The sequence below is a fragment of the Phyllobates terribilis genome, unplaced genomic scaffold (assembly GCF_046119375.1).
Source record: "Phyllobates terribilis strain yellow unplaced genomic scaffold, ASM4611937v1 Scaffold_9__5_contigs__length_417890890, whole genome shotgun sequence".
Classification (NCBI taxonomy): Eukaryota; Metazoa; Chordata; class Amphibia; order Anura; family Dendrobatidae; genus Phyllobates; species Phyllobates terribilis.
In genome coordinates, this window is record NW_027362769.1 from 204003639 (window position 1) to 204029483 (window position 25845).

The window sequence follows — 25845 nt, forward strand, 5'->3', positions numbered from 1 at the left end:
TAGCAGGGGTCCACATCCTCTATTAGGGTGCATTCAGACGTCCATATAAATCGGTCAGATATCGGACACATTGCATGGACTTGCCGGCGGGTCTTCCAACCTGAACGCGACAGCTGCATATAGCTTTATGCAGCTGTCACCCTCAGGTCGAGACAGCAACTGGCCAGTCTGTGCATTACATGTAAGACAAAATTTAGCTGTGACCAAAGGCACAGACCATCACCATGTCCCTGGAAGAACCAGGAGCGAAACACGCGTCGAGGTGGAGGGACATGGCGATTGTCTCTGTCTTTGGTCACAGCTAAATTTACTCCTATAGGTAATACCTTAACTACTAACTCATATGCTGGGCCATTTAAACTATTTGTATACTTATTGTTAGAGTACCAGGTATTTATGGATAGAAACCTATATATTGTTCTAAAGACATTGTCTGGATTCTCATAATAACTGCATACCCTATACTATTTGACCATTATACATGTACCCTCTCTGAGGCACCTTATTACAGTGACATGTAAAAGTTTGGGCACCCCTGGTCAAAATCACTGTTATTGTGAACAGTTAAGCAAGTTGAAGATGAAATGATCTCTAAAAGGCATATTGTTAAAGATGACATATTTCAGTTTTATTTTAGGCAAATAAATATATATTGTCTTTTTTTTTTCATTTTATAAAATTACAATAAGGGAAATGGGCCTATGCAAAAGTTTGGGCACCCTTGGAGATTTGTGTGCTTTGATAATTTTGACCAAGATTTCTGACCTAAATTAGCCCGTTAGGGTTATGGCTTGTTCACTACCATCGTTAGGAAATGCCAGGTGATGAAAATTTCCCAGCTTTATAAAAACCCAACCTCCTCTAACATTGTGCCAAAAAAACAGCAGCCATGGGTTCTTCTAAGCAGCTGCCTAGCACTCTTAAAATGAAAATGGTGGAGGCCCATAAAGCAGGAGAAGGCTATAAGAAGATAGCAAAGCGTTTTCAAGTTGCCCTTTCCTCAGTTTGAAATGTAATTAAGAAATGGCAGTTAACAGGAATAGTGAAGGTCAAGATAAGGTCTGGAAAACCATGCAAAATTTCAGGGAGAGCTGTTCGTACGATTGCTAGAGAGGCAAATCAGAACCCCCGCTTGACCTCAAAAGACCTACAGAAAGATTTAGCAGACTCTAGCTTTGTGGTTCATTGTTCTACTGTTCAGAGACACCTGCACAAATATGACCTTCATGGAAGAGTCATCATAAGAAAACCTCTCCTGCAGCCTCACCATAAAATTCAGCATCAGAAGTATGCAAAAGAACATCTAAACAAGCCTGATACATTTTGGAAACAAGTTCTGTCGACCGAAAAGGTTAAAATAGAAGTCTTTGGCCACAATGATCAAAGGTATGTGTAGAGAAAAAAGGCCACCAAATTTCAGGAAAATAACATCTCGCCAACTATTAAGCATGGGGGTGGATCAATCATGCTTTGGGGTTGTGTTGAAGCCGATGGTACAGGGGACATTTCACGGGTAGAGGGAACAATGGATTCAATGAAATTTCAACAAATTCTTGATGCAAACATCACACCATCTGTAAAAAAGCTGAAGTTGAAAAGAGGATGGCTTCTACAAATGGTTAATGATCCTAAACAAACATCAAAATCCACAATAGGCTACCTCAAAAGGTGCAAGATGAAGGTTTTACAATGGTACTCACAGTCCCCTCTTCTGAACATCAATGAAAATCTGTGGCTAGACCTCAAAATAGCAGTGCATGCAAGATGACCAAGGAATCTCACAGAACTGGAAGAATTTTCCAAGGAAGAATGAATGAAAATCCCTCAAACAAGAATTGAAAGACTCTTGTCTGGCTATAAAAAGCTTTTACAAGCTGTGATACTTTCAAAAGGGGGGTGCTACTAGGTACTAACCATGCAGGATGCCCAAACTTTTGCATTGGTCCATTTTCCTTTTTCGTCATTTTTAAAATGTAAAAGATTAAAAAATATATATTTTTTGCCTAAAATACAAAGAAAATCTGTTATCTTTAATTTCAGGCCTTTTGGAGATCATTTCATCTTCAACTTGATTAACTGTTCACAATAACACTAACTTTGACCAGGGGTGCCCACACTTTTACATGCCACTGTATATCTATTTTACTTTGATTTGTCAATTTTTCAATAAAGAAATATAATATACAGTACATTTTTGGACATTTGTGTTCACATTTTTCACTGACTTATGTATTACTGAGCTGGTGTGGTAGTATATATTTATAAGTGCGGTCCTTGATTGTCTTTTATATAGTAGGACAACTATATGTTGACTAATGTTTATATGTGTGTTTGGAGAACTGTCATCTAATGTACATGGCCAGCTTAAAGGGGTAGTCTGAAAATACAAAATAAGGCAGCAGCCTCCACCTGATTGGTGTCCTTATAATGTGGGGTGCAAACAGATTGCTGACAGCCAGATAGAGGCATCCACTTTTGTCATGAATCTGAGCCTACTAGGCCCAATGATCAACTTGTCCTATAGTAGGACTAAAACCCCAAAAAATTGCAAAAAAAATCAAGTTTATAAATTGTAAATATTTCAAGTAATTGATACTGCTGCATTAGTAATGACCTCATCTAAAAGATTATCATATGTTTGTTCAGCATGGTGAACATCATAAGAATTCAAGAGAATAGTGCTCAGCAGCGGTCACTACACACTGAGACTAGAGCTGTGCAGTGCTGGTGAATGGGTTAACATCTGCCCACCGATAGAGACAATAACAGCTGTCAAACCCATACAGATCTGATATTGATGATCTAATGGATAGGTTATCAATATTACATAACCGGACTACACCTGGTGTCAACCCAGGCCCTTTACAGGACCTTGCCTCCCCCAATTTTTCTACAGCAAACTTATTAATCTGCATGCTTCAAATCAAAGACAAAGAATTGCTCGTTTATACGCGTGCCATCTACAGACTGGTATATAAAGGAATCTCACCCTTACAGAGTAAATCTACTAATCCAAAACTGAATGAGTAGGAAGCAATTTATACATGGATATAACAACGTATGAATCACTCATAATTTAAAGTTACATTGCCCAAAAACTAAAATATTGAAAGGAACAAAGAACTTTACAATGTCACTGGATATATTAGCAATGTGAAAATCCTGCTGGAAATACGATTTTGATTCTTCTTTTTTAATCAGATCATTTGTATTAAGAAAATTACACAATAAAGTTTTTACAAAGAAAGATCAGTAGAACAAAGAGATATTCAATGTTACATGGTTTCATTATAGATTATTGTTAAACATAAAATAAAATAAAGTTGTCATCATCTTCCAAGGATTCGATTTTTTTCATTCAAACAAACTAATACAACCCTTCCCCCACTGATAACACTCCAGAGAAATCTATATACTTTTTTTTTTATGTACACAAGTTAGAATATCTGCAATTCAGTTATAATAATTAGTTTGCATGTGTACTGACCATACTTATATCATTTAACCTGGAATGATCATACCACAAGTGTTCATGAATCCAGCAATTATTATATGCCATCTCTCAGGAGCGCTCCAGATGGCAGCCGGGGACATTCAACCAGGGTTCCCAGAAGTTGTCAAATTTCTTGATTGCTTTTCTCTTTCTATATACCCCTTTTTCCAACCAAGTAATATTGTTTAGCTTATTTATTAACTCATTAACTGTTGGTGATTGAGCATCTAATCAATGTTGTGCAAAAAGTTTGCGTGCTTGATACAATGTTCGCAAAAGACTTATAGCCACCTGGGACTCAAAATTGACTGAACCCCCCCCAAATATCCCAATATTCATATTTTGGGGTCTGCTTGGCTTTGCACACCAAATATTTTTTTTTTATTACAGATAGTGTTTTTCCAGTAGGAGCCCAATGTACTGCACTCTCAGAAGATGTGTAACAAATGCGCATCTCCTGCTCCACATCTTGGACAACCTGCATTAGGATGTACCCCAATTTTAAAAGGAAAGCTTGGTGTTCTATATACTCTATGAATAAGGTCTATCTGTGAGAGACTCTGAGATTCACATGGGGACAATGTAGGAGTGAGTTCCAACACCTCTATCCACTGTTCTTCCGTAATTGGCCCCACATCCGTTTCCCATTTTAATTTAGCTGTCAGGGGATGGTCTCCAATGCAAGACTGGAAAAGTTGCTGATAGATTTTGGAAATTAAACCGGTTGTGTATTTTGCTGCCGCCATTGAGTCTAGTAAATTATTTTTCCGTATATCCGATGCCGCAGCATTAAATTGAGTCATACAGTGGGGAAAATAAGTATTCGATACACTGCCGATTTTACAAGTTCTCTCACCTACAAGGAATGGAGAGGTCTGTAATTTTTATCGAAGGTACACTTCACCTGTGAGAGACAGAATCTAAAAATAAAAAAACAGAAAATAACATTGTATGATTTTTAAATAATTAAATTGCATTATATTGCATGAAATAAGTATTTGATCTCCTACCAATCAGCAAGAATTCTGTCTCTCACAGACCTGTTCGTTTTTCTTTAAGCAGCCCTCCTACTCTGCTTTCATTGCCTGTACTAATTGCACCTGTTTGAACTTGTTACCTGTATAAAAGACACCTGTCCACACACTCAATCAATCACACTCCATCCTCTCCACCATGGCCAAGACCAAAGATCTAAGGACACCAGGGACAAAATTGTAGACCTGCACAAGGCTGGGATGGTGTAGTATGAACATGAAAAATGGCTATTTTATATTTCAAATCCATATTGAAATAAAATAGGAACCAGACATGTCAGCATTTGTAGGTATCCTACCTCAGTAGACTGGGGGTCATTAGACCAGACATACTAAAACATGGCTTTAGTTTAAGTTTGCTAACAGTCTGAGGTTTAATCTTTATTACTGAAGGGAATTAGCCTTTTGTGTACGCTGTGTTTGTCATCCGATGTAGAACCAGAGACAGACGATTGCACAATATTGTAAATAAGACTACAGGCATATGGCTTAAGATGGAGACGCTTATTGTAGTACCAAAAATATAAGTGGCTATCTGAAACCCATTATGATGTATCCAACCTTTAATCAATATTCTGATTATATATTCTGTGTTAAGGTATACTTTATCTGTGAATGTATCTCACTGATACATAGCTTCTTAACACAATATACTGTCTGGGAAGAAAACCTTGTTCTGATTTATAACCCAGTGTAGGATTTACTCTTACAATATGTAAACATTATGAGTTATGACAGAAGTAGAATGGTCCATGAACAGGTCTTGTCCGGCATTGCTTATCTGTGATAGCTGGCCACTGTCACGGGATTGGAATGTTGGACAACAACCTATGTACTTTCATGCTTACGTAATATTAGGTTGGGTAAGCCTTTTTCTAAAATATAAAAGCTGTTGAAGAATTCAGTTATGGCAGAAGCATTGTGAACCTGTGAAGAGGAGGTCAATGACAAAAGAGCTGGGACCACAGTCTCAAACATTACTGTTAGTAACACAATACGCCATCATGGATTAAAATCCTGCAGAGCATGCAAGGTCCACCTGCTTACGTCAGAACATGTAAAGGTTTGAAGTTCACCAATAACCATCTGGATGATACAGAGGAGGCATGTGAGAAGGTCATGTGATCAGATGAGACCAAAATAGAACTTTTGGGTATCAACTACACTCGTCATGTTTGGAGGAAGAAGGATGAGTACAACCCCCAGAACACCATCCCAACCGTCAAGCATAGTGGGGGAAACTTCATACTTTAGGGGTGTATTTCTGCAAAGGGGTCAGGACGACTGCACCATATTGAAGGGAGGATGGATGGGGTCATGTATCGTGAGATTTTGGCCAACAACCTCCTTCCCTCAGTAAGAGCATTGAAGATGGATCCAGAACTACAGGAAACGTCTGACCTCTGTAATTACAAACAAAGCTTTCTGTACCAAATATTAAGCTCTATTTTTCTATTGTATCAAATACTTATTTCATGCAATAAAATTCAAATTAATTATGTAAAAATCATACAATGTAATTTTCTGGGTTTTATTTTTAGATTCTGTCTCTCACAGGTGAAGTGTACCTACAATAAAAATTACAGACCTCTCCATTCCATTCTTTGTAGGTGGGAAAACTTGCAAATCGGCAGCGTATCAAATACTTATTTTCCCCACTGTATATGCATGCCTAAGTTGTAGGCATTGAAAGAAGAGGCCGTGAGGCAATCCAAACTCTTGTTGTAATTTGTTAAAGCTTTTAAGTGTTCCATTTTCTATTAACTGATCTAAAGTCTGAATTCCCCTTGATTCCCAACCTTCCCATAATGGGGTAAAATTAGAGTATTCCCTTATCCCCAACAGTCTACGATTTTGATTCTTACCTGAAACATCACTTCCTTCCAATGACACGTCTCTGGAGGCACACATCTGTTTTTCCAGTATCAGAGACCTGTTATAAACAACATGCAATCAGTTCTCTTTTTTTATGTCATATTAACCCATACGACTTTTGTCCTCATTAGAAATGATTGTGCTACATTCAGTGTCATGTTGTAAGGTTGAGATATTAAGGAATGTGCTGAAAAAATATTAGGACGCGCAGTGACCTCCGAGTCCTGGAGTCTACTGCACGTGTAGAGTGTGCCGTAATACCTGCTGGAAGAGGAGAATTTTTGAGGCGGTAGGCCTCTTGTATGGTGGATTTGATCCACCTGGCAAGGGTAGCTTTGGAAGCTGGCTGACCCTTGCGGCCGCCTTCCAGAAGAAGGAAGAGAGAATCAGACTTCCGGAAGGGCACAGTCCTAGACACATAGATACGCAATGCCCTGACAAGGTCAAGCGTAAGCAGAGCCTTCTCCACTCTAAGAACTGGGACCGGACAGAGGGATGGCAGTGAAATTTCCTCATTGAGGTGGAAGTTGGACACAACCTTCAGAAGGAAGGATGGGACCGTACGGAGAACTACCTTGTCCTGGTAAAAAGCCAGGAAGGGCCGTCTGCAGGAGAGTGTTGTCAGTTCAGACACCCTGCGTAGCGAGGTGATTGCCACCAGGAAAATCACTTTCTGGGATAGAAGGTGGAGTGGGACTTCCCTATGCAATGCTGTCAGCACCAGGTTGAGGTTCCACGTTTCTAGTGGTCGTCTGTAGGGGGGAACCAATCGGGAAACCCCCTGAAGAAATGTCCTTACTTGCGGCTTGTTAGCAAAGCACCTCTGAAAAAGCACTGAGAGAGCCGACACCTGGCTCTTAAGGGAGGCCAGGGACAGTCTGGCCTCCAGACCCGATTGGAGAAACCCAAGTACCCTGGGGAGGGAATAAGGGAATGGGGTCTGGCCACGAGATTCGCACCAGGTAAAGAAGGCTTTCCAGGTACGGTAACGAATCTTAGCAGAGGTTGGTTTCCGTGCCCTGATCATGGTTCCAATGACGTCCGGCGAGAACCCTCACTGGGTTAGAACCCAGGTCTCAATGGCCACGCCATCAAATTGAGGACCCCTGAGTTCTGGTGGTAGAACGGGCCTTGTGACAGAAGATCCGGGCGGTCGGGGAGACGCCAGGGGACATCTGCTGTAGCTGTACGATGTCGGCGTACCATGTACGTCTGGGCCAGTCCGGTGCGATTAGGATGGTTGGAACTCTCTCTTGCTTGATCTTCCTCACCACTCTGGATATCAGGGGGAGAGGTGGAAAAATGTACAGGAGCTGGAACTGGGTCCAGTCTTGAACCAGGGCGTCCGCTCCTAGCGCCCGCGGGTCGTGTGTTCTGGCCATGAAGTTGGAGACCTTGGCATTGAAGTGGGATGCCATTAGGTCCACGTCCGGAGTCCCCCAGCGATGGCAGATCTGGCGAAAAACTTCGGGATGGAGAGACCACTCTCCCGAGTCCATTACTTGCCGGCTGAGGAAGTCTGCTTCCCAGTTGTCCACACCCAGAATGTGGACCGCAGAGAGAACCGAACCTGTGTCTTCCGCCCAGTGGAGAATGTGTGTCACTTCTCGAATCGCCTGGGCACTGCGGGTCCCCCCTTGGTGATTCACATATGCCACAGCCGTGGCATTGTCCGACTGTACTCTGATGTGAGAGGCTGCCAGTAAGTGATGGAAGGTTCTCAGTGCCAGGAGGATGGCACGAATTTCCAAGATGTTGATGGGCATGGTCGCTTCCGCTGGGGACCACTTGCCCTGTGCTCTGTGGTGTAGGTGTACCGCACCTCAACTCGTCAGGCTTGCGTCGGTGGTCAGAACCTTCCATTGACCCGTGAGAAAGGATTTCCCCTTTGTTAGTGAGGTTGGCTTGAGCCACAAGTGCAGGGACCTCCTGGTTGACGACATCAGCTGGAACTCCCTGTCGAGAGAAAAAGGGTTCCTGTCCCATGACTTGAGGATGGCTTTGGAAGTGAACTCTATCTTGTATCCCGAAGACACTAGTTCCCTGACCCACCTGTCTTCTGTAATAGGCAGCCAGACTTGATGAATGAGCAAAAGTCGGCCGCCTACAGGTGAGGTGTCTTCCGGAGTCCATGAGTCATGATGAGGAGGAAGTCTGAAATTTTCTTCCTTTGGACTTTGACTGGCCTGCTTTTGACTGCCAGGTCTTGTCCGACTTTTGTGTCGACCGCGAGTTGTCCCTGCGTGGGGAGCGGTTGCTATTTTGTGCTGGCCGCGAGACAGACCAGCCCGAAGAGTTCCGAAAGGATCGGAATCGAGTTTGATTACGCTTCTTGTAAGTGCGTTTTGGTTTCAGTTCGGGGAGAGAGGTACTCTTACCACCGGTGGCCTTGGATATCATCGTGTCCAACTGTTCACCAAAAAGTCGACCACTGAGGTACGGGAGGTGCGTGAGGGACTTCTTTGAGGCTGCGTCTGCTTTCCATTCCCGCAGCCAGAGGATACGCCGAATCGTGATGGCGTTTGATGCTATCCCCGCTGCACCCCTTGCAGAATCCAGAGCTGCATGAAGCATGTAATCTGCTACAACTGCTATTTGAACCGCTTGGTCCGACAGCTCAGGAGCAGATACTTGGAGGCCAGCTTGTAAATTTTGGGCCCAAGCCAGGATGGCCTTGGCAGCCCAAACTGAAGCGAACGCGGGAGCCAGGGAGGCCCCTGCGACCTCGAAAATTGAACGAGCCATGCATTCCACCTGCCGGTCTGCTGCGTCCCTGAGGGTTGAGCTATCTGGCAGTGAAAGGAGTGACTGTGCTGCTAGCCTAGAGACTGCGGGATCCACTTCAGGTGGATCTGTCCATTCCTTGGTGACCTCCTGTGGGAAGGGGTACCGCGCCTCCAGGATATTTGCGATTGGTAAACTTCTTCTCAGGCTGTGAGAACTGCTTTTTAAGGATCGACTTAAACTCTGAGTGGTCAAAGAAGACCTTAGGCGGCTTCAGAACTCCTTCAAAGGAAATCTTGTGTTGTGATGCCTCCGGGGGCGGATCAGAAATGTCCAGCACCCGATGGATGGACGAGATTACGTCCTCAACTAGAGCTGTATTGCTAGGGGGAATTGGGATCAGGGACCCTTCAGTTTCCTTGTCTGAGTCGGAATCACAGATGCCTTCCGAATCCTATGTATCGCTAAGGCGTCTCCTGCTGGGTGAACCGGGGTGGAGGCCTTGATTGAGACGCTGAGCTCGCAGTCCTTGAAGGTAGGAGCCTTGATAAGGAGATCGTCCAGGTATGGAACGACTACTATGCCTCTGGAGTGCAGGACGTCCATGGTGGCTGCCATGACTTTGGTAAACACTCTGGGAGCCGTGGCGAGTCCGAACGGGAGAGCCACGAACTGGTAGTGGTCCTGGTCGAGTGCGAACCTGAGAAATCTCTGATGGGCGGGTGCAATTGGTATATGCAGGTATGCGTCTTGTACGTCTATGGAGGCGAGAAATTCTCCCTTCTCCATGGACGCAATGATAGACCGAAGGGACTCCATGCGGAAGTGACGTACCCGTACATATTTGTTGAGCTGTTTTAGGTCCAGCATGGGCCGTAAGCCGCCTCCTTTCTTGGGGACTACGAATAAATTGGAGTAGAACCCTCGGAAGCGCTCGGCCGCGGGGACCGGTACTATGACTCCTGCTTGAAGAAGCGAGGAGACCGCTTGGCGGAAGGCACGAGCCTTGGCTGGCGGTTTTGGGGGAACAGAAAGAAAGAGTCTGTTTGGTGGTGCAGTCCTGGCAGTGTGGCTACGTGCTGCCACTTGGGAGAGTATTGCTGCAGGCTGTACAAATTGCATAATAGCAGTCCTGCCTGGTTCTCTTGGACCTTGAGCCCGGCATAGTGCACTGGGGTGGCTATGCAGAGGAGCCTATAAGGAATAATGGACTCGCAGCCGAGGAAGAACTCCAGCTGTGATCTTATCCCACCAGTGTGCCCCTAGGTCCAGCGCCGAAGATCCACAGTCCTGTGCCCCCCGGAGACTGGCTGGTCTTCCCTTATCCTGCAGCAGATAATGGCCGCCGGAGTAAAGTTAAGAAAGAAGGGGGGCGGAGAGCTGAAAAGGGCGGCAGAACTGTGTGAAATCGCACCCTTTCAGTCTCGATCCGCCCCCTCTATGACACTGTAGAGTGTCATATTTGTCATCCGGGGGCAGGCCGGGGAGAGGAGGTGGCGGCTTCGGCTAGGCCGAATCAGCGGCCTAAATTAGATGCCTGATGCCCAAAGGGACTCCAGGGCGGCGCGGAAGTCCGGGAGGGGGCCGGATCTGAACTGGACACCCCCGGATGTAAAGGCAGGATAGCGGTGGGGTATAAGCGGAAGAGTCCCCCTGAGGCACCATAGAGCTGGAGCTGCCGCAGAGACAGGGCACAGGGAGGCCTGTGCCTCTGCTGTGTCATGCCTGCCTGCACTCCCCCCGGCCCCGACAGGAGCCCGCAGCAGGGCTGGGGTCCCTGGATTCAGCCATAATGTGCTGGCTGCTGGGAGCTGCTGCCTGTACAGGCCCTACCTGAGGCGTTTCAACTTAATACCTCCAGGGGGGAATTAGGGAGGTGCTGCTGTCACCATCAGGGGGCTATATCCTCGCCTCGACCTCAACCCAGAAACCAAAAGGAATTGGGGAAGGAGGGGGGTCTAGACTTCGAACCAGCACCCGAGGGGCTGGGGAAGGAGCGACATGGGGAATAGCCATCTCGACTTCAACCGTGCACCCCATAATAAGGAGCCGAGGAAGGAGCCATGCCGGGAGTCTCGCAGGAGACCCACTTTTCTTCATCTGTAATCCCGTCGGTGAAAACGGAGTAAATGTTTTAGGTGTGCCTCGTATGCGACACTAAGCAAAAACTGGAGAAGACTGACGCCGTCCAGGGGTGTATACTGCAGAGGAGGAGCCACGGTTAATCTTTTTCAGATTATGCATAGTGTCGCCTCCTAGTGGACAGCAGCATAACACCAATGGTCCTGTGTCCCCCAATGAGGCAACAGAGTAAGTTGAAGGAAAGATGAATGCAGCACATTATCAGCAAATACTGGAGACAAATTTGCACTCATCAGCCCGAAAGCTGCGCATGGGACGTACTTGGACGTTTCAACATGACAACGATCCAAAACACAAGGCCAAGTCGACCTGTCATTGGCTACAGCAGAATAAAGTGAAGGTTCTGGAGTGGCCATCTCAGTCTCCTGACCTCAATATCATTGAGTCACTCTGGGGAGATCTCAAGCGCGCAGTTCATGCAAGACAGACCAGGAATTTACAGGAACTGGAGGCTTTTTGCCAAGAAGAATGGGCAGCTTTACCATCTGAGAAATTAAAGAACCTCAACCACAACTACCACAAAAGACATCAAGCTGTCATTGATGTTAGAGGGGGCAATACACGGTATTAAGAACTGGGGTATGTGAACGTTTGATCAGGGTCATTTGGATGTTTTTGGTTGTCATTAAGATTTAAAAAGAGAAAACACAGTAGTTTGACAATAAATGGCTTCACCCAACCAATAACTATGAGTGGATAAAAAGTTTTTTTGTTATCATTCATATTCTCTGAAACAAGGCCAAGAAAGGAAAAATTCTGCCGGGGTATGTAAACTTTTGAGGACAACTGTATGTGAATGTCCATATTTTACACATGTTTGTACTATGTATATGATTTCTATATAACATAGCTTCCTCTTAAAATAAAAGCATGATAGATACGCTTTGAAAAAAGTTGTAAAAACGTTATAAATACAGATGTAATTAGTAAAATAGATACATTAAGGTGAATAGATTACATACTGAAAAGATCTTGCTTGAGTGACAAACCGGCGAGCTCTGTCTATTTCTTTTGCAAGTCTTTTTAAGTCATCCCCTTCAAACACCGGGAGAACTGGATCCTATTGTAAAAAGGAACAAAAAAATTATTATCAAATGATAATGAAATTTTTCACATCTCAAAAGGTGTCCATAGCGTGTAAATGCAGTGGTCTGTCAACTTGGAATGGCTTTAGATTTGAATATTTTAAACTTTCAATGGTCATTCCTGCGCCATTGTAGTTACTGTCACAATTCCTCAGCTCAGTGAGTGACTGTTTTGCTTCCCTATGGAATCTGGGTCATGCTGAGTTGTCAGTGTTTTGATTGACAGCTTGGCCGTCCAATCTGTGACTGGGAGGTGCTGGGCTTTCTCCAGGTGTTCTCTGTTCTGGAGATTGCCCAGCAACTTAACTGAGCTGTCTGCCTCTGATCCCAGCCAGACGTCAATAGTTTGAGCTTCCTGGTGAGTATTTGCCTGAGTCTGTTGTTCTGAGTTCTGATCTTCTGCTGCCTGACCCTTTGGACCGTGTTCGGACTATCCCTTTGTATTGACATTTTTGCTTTGCTCCGCTATCTCCAGGTATTTTGACCCTGGACTGTGACCTGACTTACACCTTTGTCTTTCCCCTGGGTTTTCTCTGTGCTCTCTTGGTACTGACCAGGGAACATCAGTCTTCTCTGCCTCACGGTCTGTCCGTGAATAGTGACTAGTGTCACAGTTACACTAAACACTCAACCAGTAATGATCTATGGTGCAACCTGAATGGGAAATTCACTGATAAAACACCTCTGAACTAAAGCATCACACTAGGGGACAGAAGATCTAATAGTGCCGAGATTACACCAATCTGTGGTGTTAAACGACCACCGATCGCATATGTTTGTGGATTGGTAGTGGTTTTATAGCCTGTTTGGACAAGCAGATCACACTTACAGTGCGCACAGAACGATCAGTAATAGGAAAATCTATGTCCATAGGCTGTCATTGTTCTGGGCAGCACGTGTCCTGGTTATACAGGATGAAACACTGTTGAAAGCAATTACCTTTTTTGGAAATCAAAAGTTAATTTCACCCAATGAACGAGAGTTTTGCCCATTCATCGGGTGATCGGCAGCCTTTTGACATTGCACGATTATTAGGAAAAGAGTGTTCCTAGGAGGGCTAGATCCCGATAATCACGGGTGTAACTGCGCCTTTGGTATATTGTTGAAATGCATGTATTGATGAGATGTCTATGTACCCGTGCCATAATCAGCTGATCCTCATGGCTCCATTTTATTCTGGTACAGTACAGGACCCTCTATGGGAGAAGCAACGTAAAGCCTCCAGCTGTTCATTCGGACTATTTTATGTAAGGATTTACGTCATCGAATTAGCAGCTTATTCTTCTTAATTTTTCTTATTTTAATGCAAATTTGTCACCAGATTCCACAATACAAGCTGTTAGAAATGAGTGAATCAATTCAATGCAAATCTAAATTGTGTCAAATTTTTGGGAATTCGCTGAACATGGCGAATCTGAACAATATGCGTGAATTGCCTAAAATGGCTATTTTACACATTGCAAAAGACTGCTTCAGCCACAGAAGGCTCACGTGATCTTGGGTGCAGATGGGAGGGCTTGCAGCTATTATAGCACATTGTGTAACACAGCCAATCAGGAGAGACTAATATAGCCTGTATAAAAGCAGAAGGAAGAAATGCAGCAGCCATTTTGTGGTGAACCTGGATAGCGAGAATACGTCACAGATCATAGCTTGTGTATTTACATTGAAAATCCAAGTCAGAATGGTTGTATGATCCAGATATTAAACATTATAGGAGTCCAGTTTAGAAGTAGAATTAGTCAGCTATGGATTTTCAAAGTAAATATACCAGCCTCATAAGGTCTAAATTAATCTATTTAATAATGCATGCAGTTTCTACTATAAAATCTGCTGACAGATTCACTTTGGGTTTTGGAGCCAAGTTTTTTTTTTTTTTTGCACAGAACTATTTAGTCTTGGGTGGCCGAGCAGCTATCTTCTATCTTCTGTGTACAGCCATCTTTTCTTTTTGGCAATGACCAATCATCCTCAGCTGATACCTACATCTTCATCTAAGAATCCCTCGGTCAACATCCGGTGTGCAACAAAATGTCCATCGGTATCACCATGTCGAGAATGGTATCGCCCTCCTGACAGAGTCGCTAAAGTTTTTAGAAATTCATTTCCGGATCTAAAAATGGAGGAAAGTATGTAAAGCAAATAAAACATTTTATGAAATAACACAAATTGCACCTTGGAAAATGCTAATTAATTAATAAGCTAATGTTTAATTTATTCCAGAGCAACTGGGTAATTATAACCCAATTTATATAACAATGCATTTATTAGCCAGAGGCTGAGGTGACACAATGCGATTTAATGCGTTTACGCAGCGTTTCTTTCCGCCGCGGAAACGCATTAAAACCGCTTGGTAATAGGTCTGCCATGTAGAGCAATGATAATCCGCATGCGCTGTGCACATGATGCGGAAATTTCCGCTGCAGATTATCATTGCGGCACAAACCGCAGCACAACCACAGTACTATTTTTGTGGCAAAATCGTGCCCATTGAATCGCAGCAAACCCGCATGTATAATATCTATACATGCGGATTTGATGCATTTCATTGTAAAATAGGTGCAAAATCGTGCCGGAATCGCGCTCTGGCTGATAACAGCGAGAAAAGAGTGGATGGGAGAAGCAGCAGCCTGCTCCTCCCACCCCGGGTGCCCGCGGCAGTAAAAAAAAAAAGACTAAAAAAGTGAAAATTAAAAAAAAAACCTTCATACTCACCTGTCCGGCGGCCCCCGGTGTCCTCCCTGGCGATGCTTCCTCTTTGGAGGCTCGCGGTACGCTGCAGGGTTAGGGCTCGTGCCCCGCAGTGTACTTCCAGGACCTGTGGTGACGTCTCTGATTACCTGATGGTCACACGACCATCAGGTGATCGGTGACGTCAACGATCAGCTGATGGTCGCATGACCATCAGGTGATCAGTGCCGGCAGCAATCAGCTGATGGTCATGTGACCACCAGCTAATTGCCGAAGCCGGTAATCAGCTGATCGGTCTCATGACCGATCAGCTGATGCTTAGCGTGGGAACATTCACAAGAATGTTCCCACGGTCTCTAGTTCACTGGGGCTCATCAGCTCATCTTCAGCTGTTGAACCCCAGTGACCCCCTGCAGCATGTACACTGACAGGGGGTGATTTTACACCCCTGTCAGTACACAGTACTGTATTCTACAGCTGTGACATCAGTGATTTCTGCGTCGTTGACGGCGGACAGGTGAGGAATATTGTTGTTTGTTTTTTTTACGCTTTTTTTCAGGAGATTGAGGGCTTTGCGGAGGTGAGTAATAAAAAAAATTGTAGAATCATGTGTGTTTTTTATTTCATTAAAATACTTTATTCTGGCTGTGTCTTTTATTGAAAAAGTGGTGACCATTTAACCATGCGGTTAGTAATGGTTAGTAATGGGGGCGTCTTATAGACTAACTAACCTGGGCTTCACGTCAGCCGCCAATACAAGGCGGCTTCTGGGGTCCCCCTGTAATCTAGCCAGTAAAGGCTAAACAAACAGCTGTGGGCTGATATTAATAGCTAGGGAACATTTTTGGCTAATGGCCCGTTCCGCGGTTACTAATATCAACCCCCAGCGGTCGGCTTTCCCTCTGCTGGTTATAAAAATGATGCGGGAGCCCACGCCATTCTTTTTTAAATTTTAGGCTTTGTGCCCATAATTCAGACGTAGCAGCGCTTTGGAAGCAAATTTTTGCTGCGTCCAAAACGTTGTATTCTATTGAACGCAGGTAAATCCACATGTGTTCACTAAACCATGCATATTTACAGCATTTAATACATTCTAGTGGTCAAATTTCTGTTGTGGAGACTAGCGACTCCACCAGAAAAATTGACATGCTGAGGTCCTGAAAGACGCGCCGCATGTCAGCGTCTACGGGTGATTCGCAGCCTCCGATGCACGCATAGTGCACATGGGATTTCTAGAGATCCCATCCACTATTCCATAACATCTGGACGCTGCGGGTTTGACGTTGTAAATACACACAGAGTCAAACCTGCAGCGGCTCCTGATCGTGGGCACGTACCCAAACTCTCCCGCAGCATGTCAATTTCTGTAGCGGACACACTAGTCTCCGCTGCAGATTTTGACTGACTGAAGTGTCATTATATGCAGTGGATTCACATGTACCGACAACAAAAGTGCGGCATTAGAACACTGCGTTTTGGATGCAACATTAATATGTTGTGTCCAAAGCGCTGCTGAGTGCTGATTGGGGAATGTAGTGGCTAACAAACCAGTTGTGAGAAGTTATTTAATGGCCAGGGAAATGTTTGCCTAGTGGCACCTTCCCAGGCTAAAAAAAAACAGCTCACAGCAGCCGCATAAATTACATGAATAGAAATGCTAATGAAGAGTGGGTGAATGGGACTAGCTGACACCCAACTCTTTTGTTTGGTTATGTCAAGGTGTCAATCATACCTTTTCAAAGTAAAGAAACACACAGACACAGTGTAAACACTTTATTTGAAATACAACAGACCCATTCTTTAATCATTTAAATGAACCAATATACTAACCCCAGTTCTTATGGTAATCCACGGGCTTAAGCAATGTCCCTCCAACTTTATTTAGCTCCAAAAATCATTCATTGATGTTCAAAAACGCTTCAAAAAATGCATGTAAAAACACATGCGTTTTTCTCTGCCAGGAAGAGGCAAAAACGCTCAGGAAATTTCTGCTTCAATTCCTGAACATGTGCACATACCCAGAGACTGGTTTGGTCCAGCAAACATTTATACCATATTAAAAGGTTATTGCCATCTTACAGTATGGCATATACACAAGATATGCTATAGATGTCTTATAAGTCCCACCTCTGAGTCGAGCTCCTATCTTGGTAACAGGGCCCCGTTTTTTCGCTGCAGAGAATGGAGAGATGGTCAGGTCACACTTGGCTGCCGCTCTCTATTTACGTACACTACAGACCAAAAGTTTGGACACACATTCTCATTAAAAGATTTTTCTGTATTTTCATGACTATGAAAATTGTATATTCACACTGAAGGCATCAGAACTATGAATTAACACATGTGGAATTATAAACTTAACAAAAAAGTGTGAAACAACTGAAAATATGTCTTATATTCTAGGTTCTTCAAAGTAGCCACCTTTTGCTTTGATGACTGCTTTACACACTCTTGGCATTCTCTTGATGAGTTTCAAGAGGTAGTCACCGGAAATGGTTTTCACTTCACAGGTGTGCCCTGTCAGGTTTAATAAGTGGGATTTCTTGCCTTATAAATGGGGTTGGGACCATCAGTTGTGTTGTGCAGAAGTCTGGTGGATACACAGCCGATAGTCCTACTGAATAGACTGTTAGCTGCTTTTTTCTTGCCATTATACAAATTCTAAGTAAAGAAAAACGAGTGGCCATCATTACTTTAAGAAATGAAGGTCAGTCAGTCCGAAAAATTGGGAAAACTTTGAAAGTGTCCCCAAGTGCAGTTGCAAAAACCATCAAGCGCTACAAAGAAACTGGCTCACATGAGGACCGCCCCAGGAAAGGAAGACCAAGAGTCACCTCTGCTTCTGAGGATAAGTTTATCCGAATCACCAGCCTCAGAAATCGCAGGTTAACAGCAGCTCAGATTAGAGACCAGGTCAATGCCACACAGAGTTCTAGCAGCAGACACATCTCTACAACAACTGTTAAGAGGAGACTTTGTGCAGCAGGCCTTCATGGTAAAATAGCTGCTAGGAAACCACTGCTAATTACAGGCAACAAGCAGAAGGGACTTGTTTGGGCTAAAGAACACAAGGAATGGACATTAGACCAGTGGAAATCTGTGCTTTGGTCTGATGAGTACAAATTTGAGATCTTTGGTTCCAACCACCGTGTCTTTGTGCGACGCAGAAAAGGTGAACGGATGGACTCTACATGCCTGGTTCCCACCGTGAAGCATGGAGGAGGAGGTGTGATGGTGTGGAGGTGCTTTGCTGGTGACACTGTTGGGGATTTATTCAAAATTGAAAGCATACTGAACCAGCATGGCTACCACAGCATCTTGCAGCGGCATGCTATTCCATCCGGTTTGCGTTTAGTTGGACCATCATTTATTTTTCAACAGGACAATGACCCCAAACACACATCCAGGCTGTGTAAGGGCTATTTGACCAAGAAGGAGAATGATGGGGTGCTACGCCAGATGACCTGGCCTCCACAGTCACCAGACCTGAACCCAATCGAGATGGTTTGGGGTGAGCTGGACCGCAGAGTGAAGGCAAAAGGGCCAACAAGTGCTAAGCATCTCTGGGAACTCCTTCAAGATTGTTGGAAGACCATTTCCAGTGACTACCTCTTGAAGCTCATCAAGAGAATGCCAAGAGTGTGCAAAGCAGTCATCAAAGCAAAAGGTGGCTACTTTGAAGAACCTAGAATATAAGACATGTTTCAGTTGTTTCACACTTTTTTGTTAAGTATATAATTCCACATGTGTTAATTCATAGTTTTGATGCCTTCAGTGTGAATGTACAATTTTCATAGTCATGAAAATACAGAAAAATCTTTAAATGAGAAGGTGTGTCCAAACTTTTGGTCTGTACTGTATATGAGATTTCTGAATAAACCTGTGCACACTTGCTAGAGGATATACCATAAATGTCCGACATGGGAATACATCTTAAAGGGAACCTGACCGCTTACCCAGGTCCCCTAAACCTCCACCATGGATTTATTGCCATCTTTAAACACTTCCTAAGAATAATTTTTCATTGATTTCTGCATATTCCAATTTTTTTTTATAACTGTGGTGGGAATATGCTAATTGGTAGGTGACCTGTCATGGTGGCATTGTTTTCCTTAGATTAGTCATCCCACTAATCAGGTTATCACGCCCCTGAAGGCAGAGGTGTATCTAGGTTTTCCAGCACCTGGGGTAAGAATTCAGTCCCCCCTCAAGAACATATGCGATTTGCACACTTAGTCACATGCCGACGAGCTGCTCTCCCTAATTCTCTCAATGTTCAGTGAAAAACAGAGAAGCAGGAAGAGAAGCTCATTGTCACATGACCGTAAGTATGAAAATCACATATGAGTGAAGTGGGCATGTGATGACTGCTGGAACCTGCAAGCAGAGCTGAATCCTGACAGTGAAGTTATTACACACTGTTAGGATTGGCATGCTACTAAAGGGCTTGTTCAGGTTTGAGATGAAAGTGTGCAGTCATTCTAGGTGACTGCAGGCTTCTGAATAATCACAGTGCATGCACTGCACACTTTTATTATTATCCCTTGCAAAAGTATGCGATTTGTATACTTCTGGCCACATTTCGACTAGATTTGTCCGGCCTCGCTCAATTCTTTTTCATTGAGTGAGGCCATGCAAGTCTAGTCGGCACGTGACCGCATGTATGCAAATGGCCAGCACGAGAGAATCCTGACAGCGTGCAGTGCGCACTGTGAGAATTCAGAAGTATGCAGTCACATAGAATGACAGCAGACTCATCACAAACTTGGACAACCCCTTTAATGCTCCGAACATAAATAAAAAGGAGATTTTTGTGTACTCACCGTAAAATCTCTTTCTCTTAGCCTCTAATTGGGGGACACAGGACCATGGGTGTTATGCTGCTGTCCACTAGGAGGCGACACTATGCATAATCTGAAAAAGATTAACCGTGGCTCCTCCTATGCAGTATACACCCCTGGACGGCATCAGCCTTCTCCAGTTTTGTGCCAAAGCATTAGGAGGAAAGTAACATGGATAACATAACCATGCCTATAAGAAGGCAACTATGTACGAGCTCAAAAAAACAAAATGAGAACTCAACATAATAACGGCCTGGAACGGGCGACAGGGTGGGAGCTGTGTCCCCAAATTAGAGGCTAAGAGAAAGAGATTTTACGGTGAGTACACAAAAATCTCCTTTACTCTGTCGCCTCATTGGGGGACACAGGACCATGGGACGTCCCAAAGCAGTCCCTGGGTGGGAAGCAATGGAAGAATATTGTGTAGACGGGCCCCTACAATTGGGGTACCGCTGCCTGCAGAACACATCTACCCAGGCTCGCATCTGCTGAGTACTGGGTATGAACCCTGTAGTGTTTGGTAAACGTGTGTAGGCTAGTCCAGGTGGCTGCCTTACACACTTCTTGTGCCGAAGCCTGGTGCCTAATGGCCCAGGAGGCCCCTACCGCATCGTGTAGAGTGTGCCATAATACCTGCTGGAAGAGGAGAATTTTTGAGGCGGTAGGCCTCTTGTATGGTGGATTTGATCCACCTGGCAAGGGTAGCTTTGGAAGCTGGCAGACCCTTGCGGCTGCCTTCCAGAAGAAGGAAAAGAGAATCAGACTTCCGGAAGGGCGCAGTACTAGACACATAGATACGCAATGCCCTGACAAGGTCAAGCGTATGCAGAGCCTTCTGCACTCTATGAACCGGAACCGGACAGAGGGATGGCAGTGAAATTTCCTCATTGAGGTGGAAGTTGGACACAACCTTCGGAAGGAAGGATGGGACCGTACGGAGAACTACCTTGTCCTGGTAAAAAGCCAGGAAGGGCCGTCTGCAGGAGAGTGCTGTCAGTTCAGACACCCTGCGTAGCGAGGTGATTGCCACCAGGAAAACCACTTTCTGGGATAGAAGGCGGAGTGAGACTTCCCTAAGGGGTTCAAAGGGTGTTTCCTGCAATGCTGTCAGCACCAGGTTGAGGTCCCAAGTTTCTAGTGGTCGTCTGTAACATAGTAACATAGTTTTTAAGGTTGAAGGAAGACTAAGTCCATCTAGTTCAACCCATAGCCTAACATGTTGATCCAGAAAAAGGCAAAAAAAAACATGTGGCAAACACTAAGCTCCACATTGGGGAAAAAAATTCCTTCCCGACTCCATACGACAATCAGACTAGTTCCATGGATCAATGCCCTATCAAGGAATCTAGTATTTATAACCGGTAATATTATACTTTTCAAGAAAGGCATCCATGCCCTTCTTAAATTTTAACAGTGAATCACTCATTACAACATCATGCGGCAGAGAGCTCCATAGTCTCACTGCTCTTACAGTAAAGAATCCCCGTCTGTGATTATGATTAAACCTTCTTTCCTCCAGAAGTGGAAGATGCCCCCTTGTCCCCGTCTCAGGCCTCAGAGTAAAAAGATCAGTAGACAGGTCTTTGTACTGTCCCCTCATATACTTGTACATAGTAATAAGATCACCCCTAAGCCTTCTTTTTTCCACAGTAAATAACCCCAAGTGTAATAACAGGTCTTGGTATTGCAGACCCCCCAGTCCTCTAATAACCTTGGTCGCTCTTCTCTGCACCCGCTCTAGTTCAGCTATGTCTTTCTTATACACCGGAGACCAGAACTGTATACAGTATTCTAAGTGTGGTCGCACTAATGACTTGTATAGAGGTAAAATTATGTTCTCCTCATGAGCATCTATGCCTCTTTTAATGCATCCCATTATTTTATTTGCCTTTGTAGCAGCAGCCTGACACTGGCCACTAAACGTGAGTTTGTCGTCCACCAATACACCCAGGTCTTTTTCAGTGACAGTTTTGCCCAGTGTTTTACAATTAAGCATATAATTATACATTTTATTTCCTCTGCCCAAGTGCATTACGTTACATTTATCCCCATTAAAGCTCATTTGCCATTTATCAGCCCAAGCTTCTAGTTTACATAGATCCTCCTGTAATATAAAATTGTCCTCCTCTGTATTGATTACCCTGCAGAGTTTAGTGTCATTTGCAAATATTGAAATATTACTCTGTATGCCCCCTACAAGGTCATTAATAAATATGTTAAAAAGAAGGGGGCCCAATACTGACCCCTGTGGTACCCCACTGTTAACTGAGACCCAGTCTAAGTGTGTTCCATTAATAACCACCCTTTTGTTTCCTATCACTGAGCCAGTTCTTAACCCACTTACATATATTTTCCCCTATCCCCATTGTTCTCATTTTATGTATCAACCTTTTGTGTGTAACCGTATCAAAAGCTTTTGAAAAGTCCATATACACAACATCCACTGCATTTCCTTGGTCCAGTCCAGAACTTGCCTCCTCATAAAAGCTGATCAGATTAGTTTGACAGGAACGGTCCCTCGTACACCCATGTTGATATTGGGTCATGAGGTTATTCTTCTTCAGATACTCTAGTATAGCATCTCTTAGGAAACCCTCCAGGATTTTACCCACAGTAGAGGTTAAGGTTACCGGCCTATAATTTCCAAGTTCAGTTTTTGTCCCCTTTTTGAATATTGGCACCACATTTGCTATACGCCAGTCCTGTGGTACAGACCCTGTTATTATGGAATCTTTAAAGATTAAAAATAATGGTCTACCTATGACATTACTTAATTCCTGCAGTACTCGCAGGTGTATCCCATCCGGGCCCGGGGATTTGTCAATTTTAGTGATTTTTAGACGCCGCCGTACTTCCTGCTGGGTTAAGCAAGTGACATTTAATGGAGAATTTTTGTTATCACTAATCATGTTTTCTGTCATGCGATTTTCTTGTGTAAATACGGTTGAAAAAAAATAATTTAGCATATTGTTTTTTTCCTCATCCTCATCCACCATTTCACCCAGACTATTTTTAAGGGGGCCAACACTATCATTTTTTAGTTTTTTACTATTTATGTAGTTAAAGAATATTTTGGGGTTATTTTTACTTTCTCTGGCAATGATTCTCTCCGCCTCAATCTTTGCTGCCTTGATTTGTTTTTTACATAATTTATTTCATTTTCTATATTTATTTAATGCCTTATCACTACCTACTTGCTTTAGTTCTCTAAATGCTTTCTTTTTGTCACTTATTGCGCCCCTTACAGCTCTATTTAGCCATAGTGGTTTCCTCCTATTTCTAGCATGTTTATTCCCATAGGGTATATATTGTACACAGGTCCTATTCAGGATGTTAATAAATGTCTCCCATTTGCTTTGTGTAGTTTTATGTCTCAGGATATCGTCCCAGTTTATTGCACTAAGATCATCTCTTAACCGTTGGAAATTTGCCTTCCTGAAGTTTAGTGTCCTTGTAACCCCTCTACTACACATCTTATTAAAGGTTACATGAAAACGTATTATTTTGTGATCACTATTACCCAAGTGACCCCCAACTCGTATATTTGATATGCGGTCTGGCCTATTGGTTAATATTAGGTCTAGCAGTGCCCCCCTTCTTGTTGGGTCCTGAACCAGTTGTGAAAGGTAATTGTCTCTCATAGTTGTCAAAAACCTATTACCTTTGCTTGAACTACATGTTTCTGTCCCCCAATGTATTTCAGGGTAGTTGAAGTCTCCCATAATAATGACTTCTCCTTGAGTCGCTGCTTCATCTATTTGCTTTACGAGGATATTCTCCGCTACTTCCATTATTTTTGGAGACTTATAACAAACCCCTATCAGTAATTTATTATTTTTTACCCCTCCCCTTATCTCCACCCACAGGGACTCTACATTTTCATTAGATTCACATATATCCTCCCACAAGACAGGTTTAAAGGATGATTTTACATATAAACACCCCCCCCCCCTCGCTTGTTTGTACGGTCATTTCTGAACAGACTATAGCCCTGTAAATTAACTGCCCAGTCATGGGTCTCGTCCAGCCACGTCTCAGATATCCCCACCATGTCATAATTATTTTCCAACAAAATTAATTCTAATTCCTCCATTTTGTTGGTGAGGCTTCTGGCATTAGTGTACATGCATTTTCTGTATCTCTCTGTACCTCTATTCCTTCTTACTTTATTGACTGTTCTAACCCCACCCCCAATTTCTTTATTTGTGCCCAGGTCACTATCTGCACTATCTTCCCCACCTATAAAATGAATACCCTCCCCCCCAATCCCTAGTTTAAACACTCCTCTAACCTTATCGCCATTTTCTCCCCCAGCACAGCTGCACCCTCCCCATTAAGGTGCAGCCGGTCTCTAGCGTAGAGTCTGTAGCCAACTGAGAAGTCGGCCCAGTTCTCCAGGAACCCAAATCCCTCCTTCCTACACCAGTTCTTGAGCCACTTATTTATCTACCTAATCTCCCGTTGCCTCTCTGGCGTGACACGTAGTACCGGTAGTATTTCAGAGAATACCACCTTGGAGGTCCTTGCTTTCAGCTTGCAGCCTAATTCCCTGAAATCATCTTTAAGGACCTTCCACCTACCTCTAACTTTGTCATTTGTGCCAATGAGCACCATGACAGCTGGGTCCTCACCAGCCCCTCCCAGTAATCTGTCAACCCGATCAGCGATGTGCCGGACTCGAGCGCCAGGTAGGCAGCACACTGTTCGACGATCCCTGTCTTTGTGACAGATTGCCCTATCTGTTCCTCTAATAATTGAGTCCCCGCACTACCAGCACTTGCCTGGCCTGCCCTACTCTCCTATTTCCCTCTTTACTGGAACTGACACTCCTCCGGCTTTCAGGGGACATGCCTTGCTGCAGTAGTGCTACCCCTGTACAGTCACTCCCCTCATCTGCCAACTTTGCAAACTTATTGGGGTGTGCCAGATCAGGACTAGCCTCCCTGGCACTCTTCCCTCTACCACCCCTTTTAACTGTCACCCAACTAGCAACCTCACTGTCCTGCAGCTCCCGACTACCACCCTCCCCCACATCTACCCCAGTGAGCTGCTGCTCAGTGAGCAGCAGACTCCTTTCCATGTTTTCAATGGATCTCAGTGTTGCCAGCTGCTCATTTAGATCCAGTATCTGGGCTTCCAAACGCACAACGTGCACACATCTCGCGCAGCAGTAAGCAACCCCGACCGACTGTTCAAGGAATACATACATGTGGCAAGATGTACACTGGATAGCATTGTCAATACTCGAGCTCATTTCCTAATGGGGATTGCAATAGACAGAATGTTAAGTAAAAAGAAAAGTAAAGAATTAATGAAATACAGACAGTAATTCAGTCCAAAGTCCTCCCTTCCAAACTCCCTGAATCCAAAGTCACTGAAAAACAAGTCACACACTTACTTTCGTTCGCACTTACACTCCGGACACACTCAGCTCGTTCACACTCGCAAACTAAGAGATTTAAAGAGTTTTTTTTTTTTCCCCTTTTCCAGCAATGCACCCTTCACCTCAATGCACTTCCAAAAGACTGGATGCCCAACCAGCTGCCCCTTATAAACCCCTAATTATGACCCCTTCCCCTTAATTAACCCCTTGTGAGTAAAGCTACACCTCAGGATTTTAGTGCAATGTAGTTAACCCTTAAATACACAGGTAGTAAACTAAGAAACTAAAACTGTAGTGAGAAAATAGGTTTTACAAAAGCCCAATAAATCTAAACAGGTAGAAAAGCACTCAGCAGGTCACAATGCAGCACTCACAGCAATTCACACAGGTATTTTCTGCAGGATTCCCAATACCTCTTCACTGAAAAACAAGTCACACACTTACTTTCGTTCGCACTTACGCTCCGGACACACTCAGTTCGTTCACACTCGCAAACTAAGAGATTTAAAGAGTTTTTTTTTTTTTTTTTTCCCCTTTTCCAGCAATGCACCCTTCACCTCAATGCACTTCCAAAGGA

General features: G+C 43.9%; 1 protein-coding gene across 4 annotated transcripts in view; it reads right to left on the reverse strand.

Annotated features, from left to right (window-relative positions):
* The window catches only part of VWA3A (von Willebrand factor A domain containing 3A), a 134060-nt gene that overhangs the window by 10108 nt on the left and 98107 nt on the right, over positions 1-25845 (reverse strand). For 2 of the 4 annotated variants that reach the window (XM_073647596.1, XM_073647595.1), the window contains exons 32-35: positions 17172-17216; positions 14340-14466; positions 12231-12328; positions 6393-6460 (exon numbers count right to left, since the gene is read on the reverse strand). In XM_073647596.1, the coding sequence (XP_073503697.1) occupies positions 6393-6460; positions 12231-12328; positions 14340-14466; positions 17172-17216 (338 nt within the window). Of the gene's footprint in view, positions 1-4349; positions 4414-6392; positions 6461-12230; positions 12329-14339; positions 14467-17171; positions 17217-25845 lie in introns of all 4 variants that reach the window. The other 2 variants (XM_073647597.1, XM_073647599.1) reach the window with 2 other exon arrangements.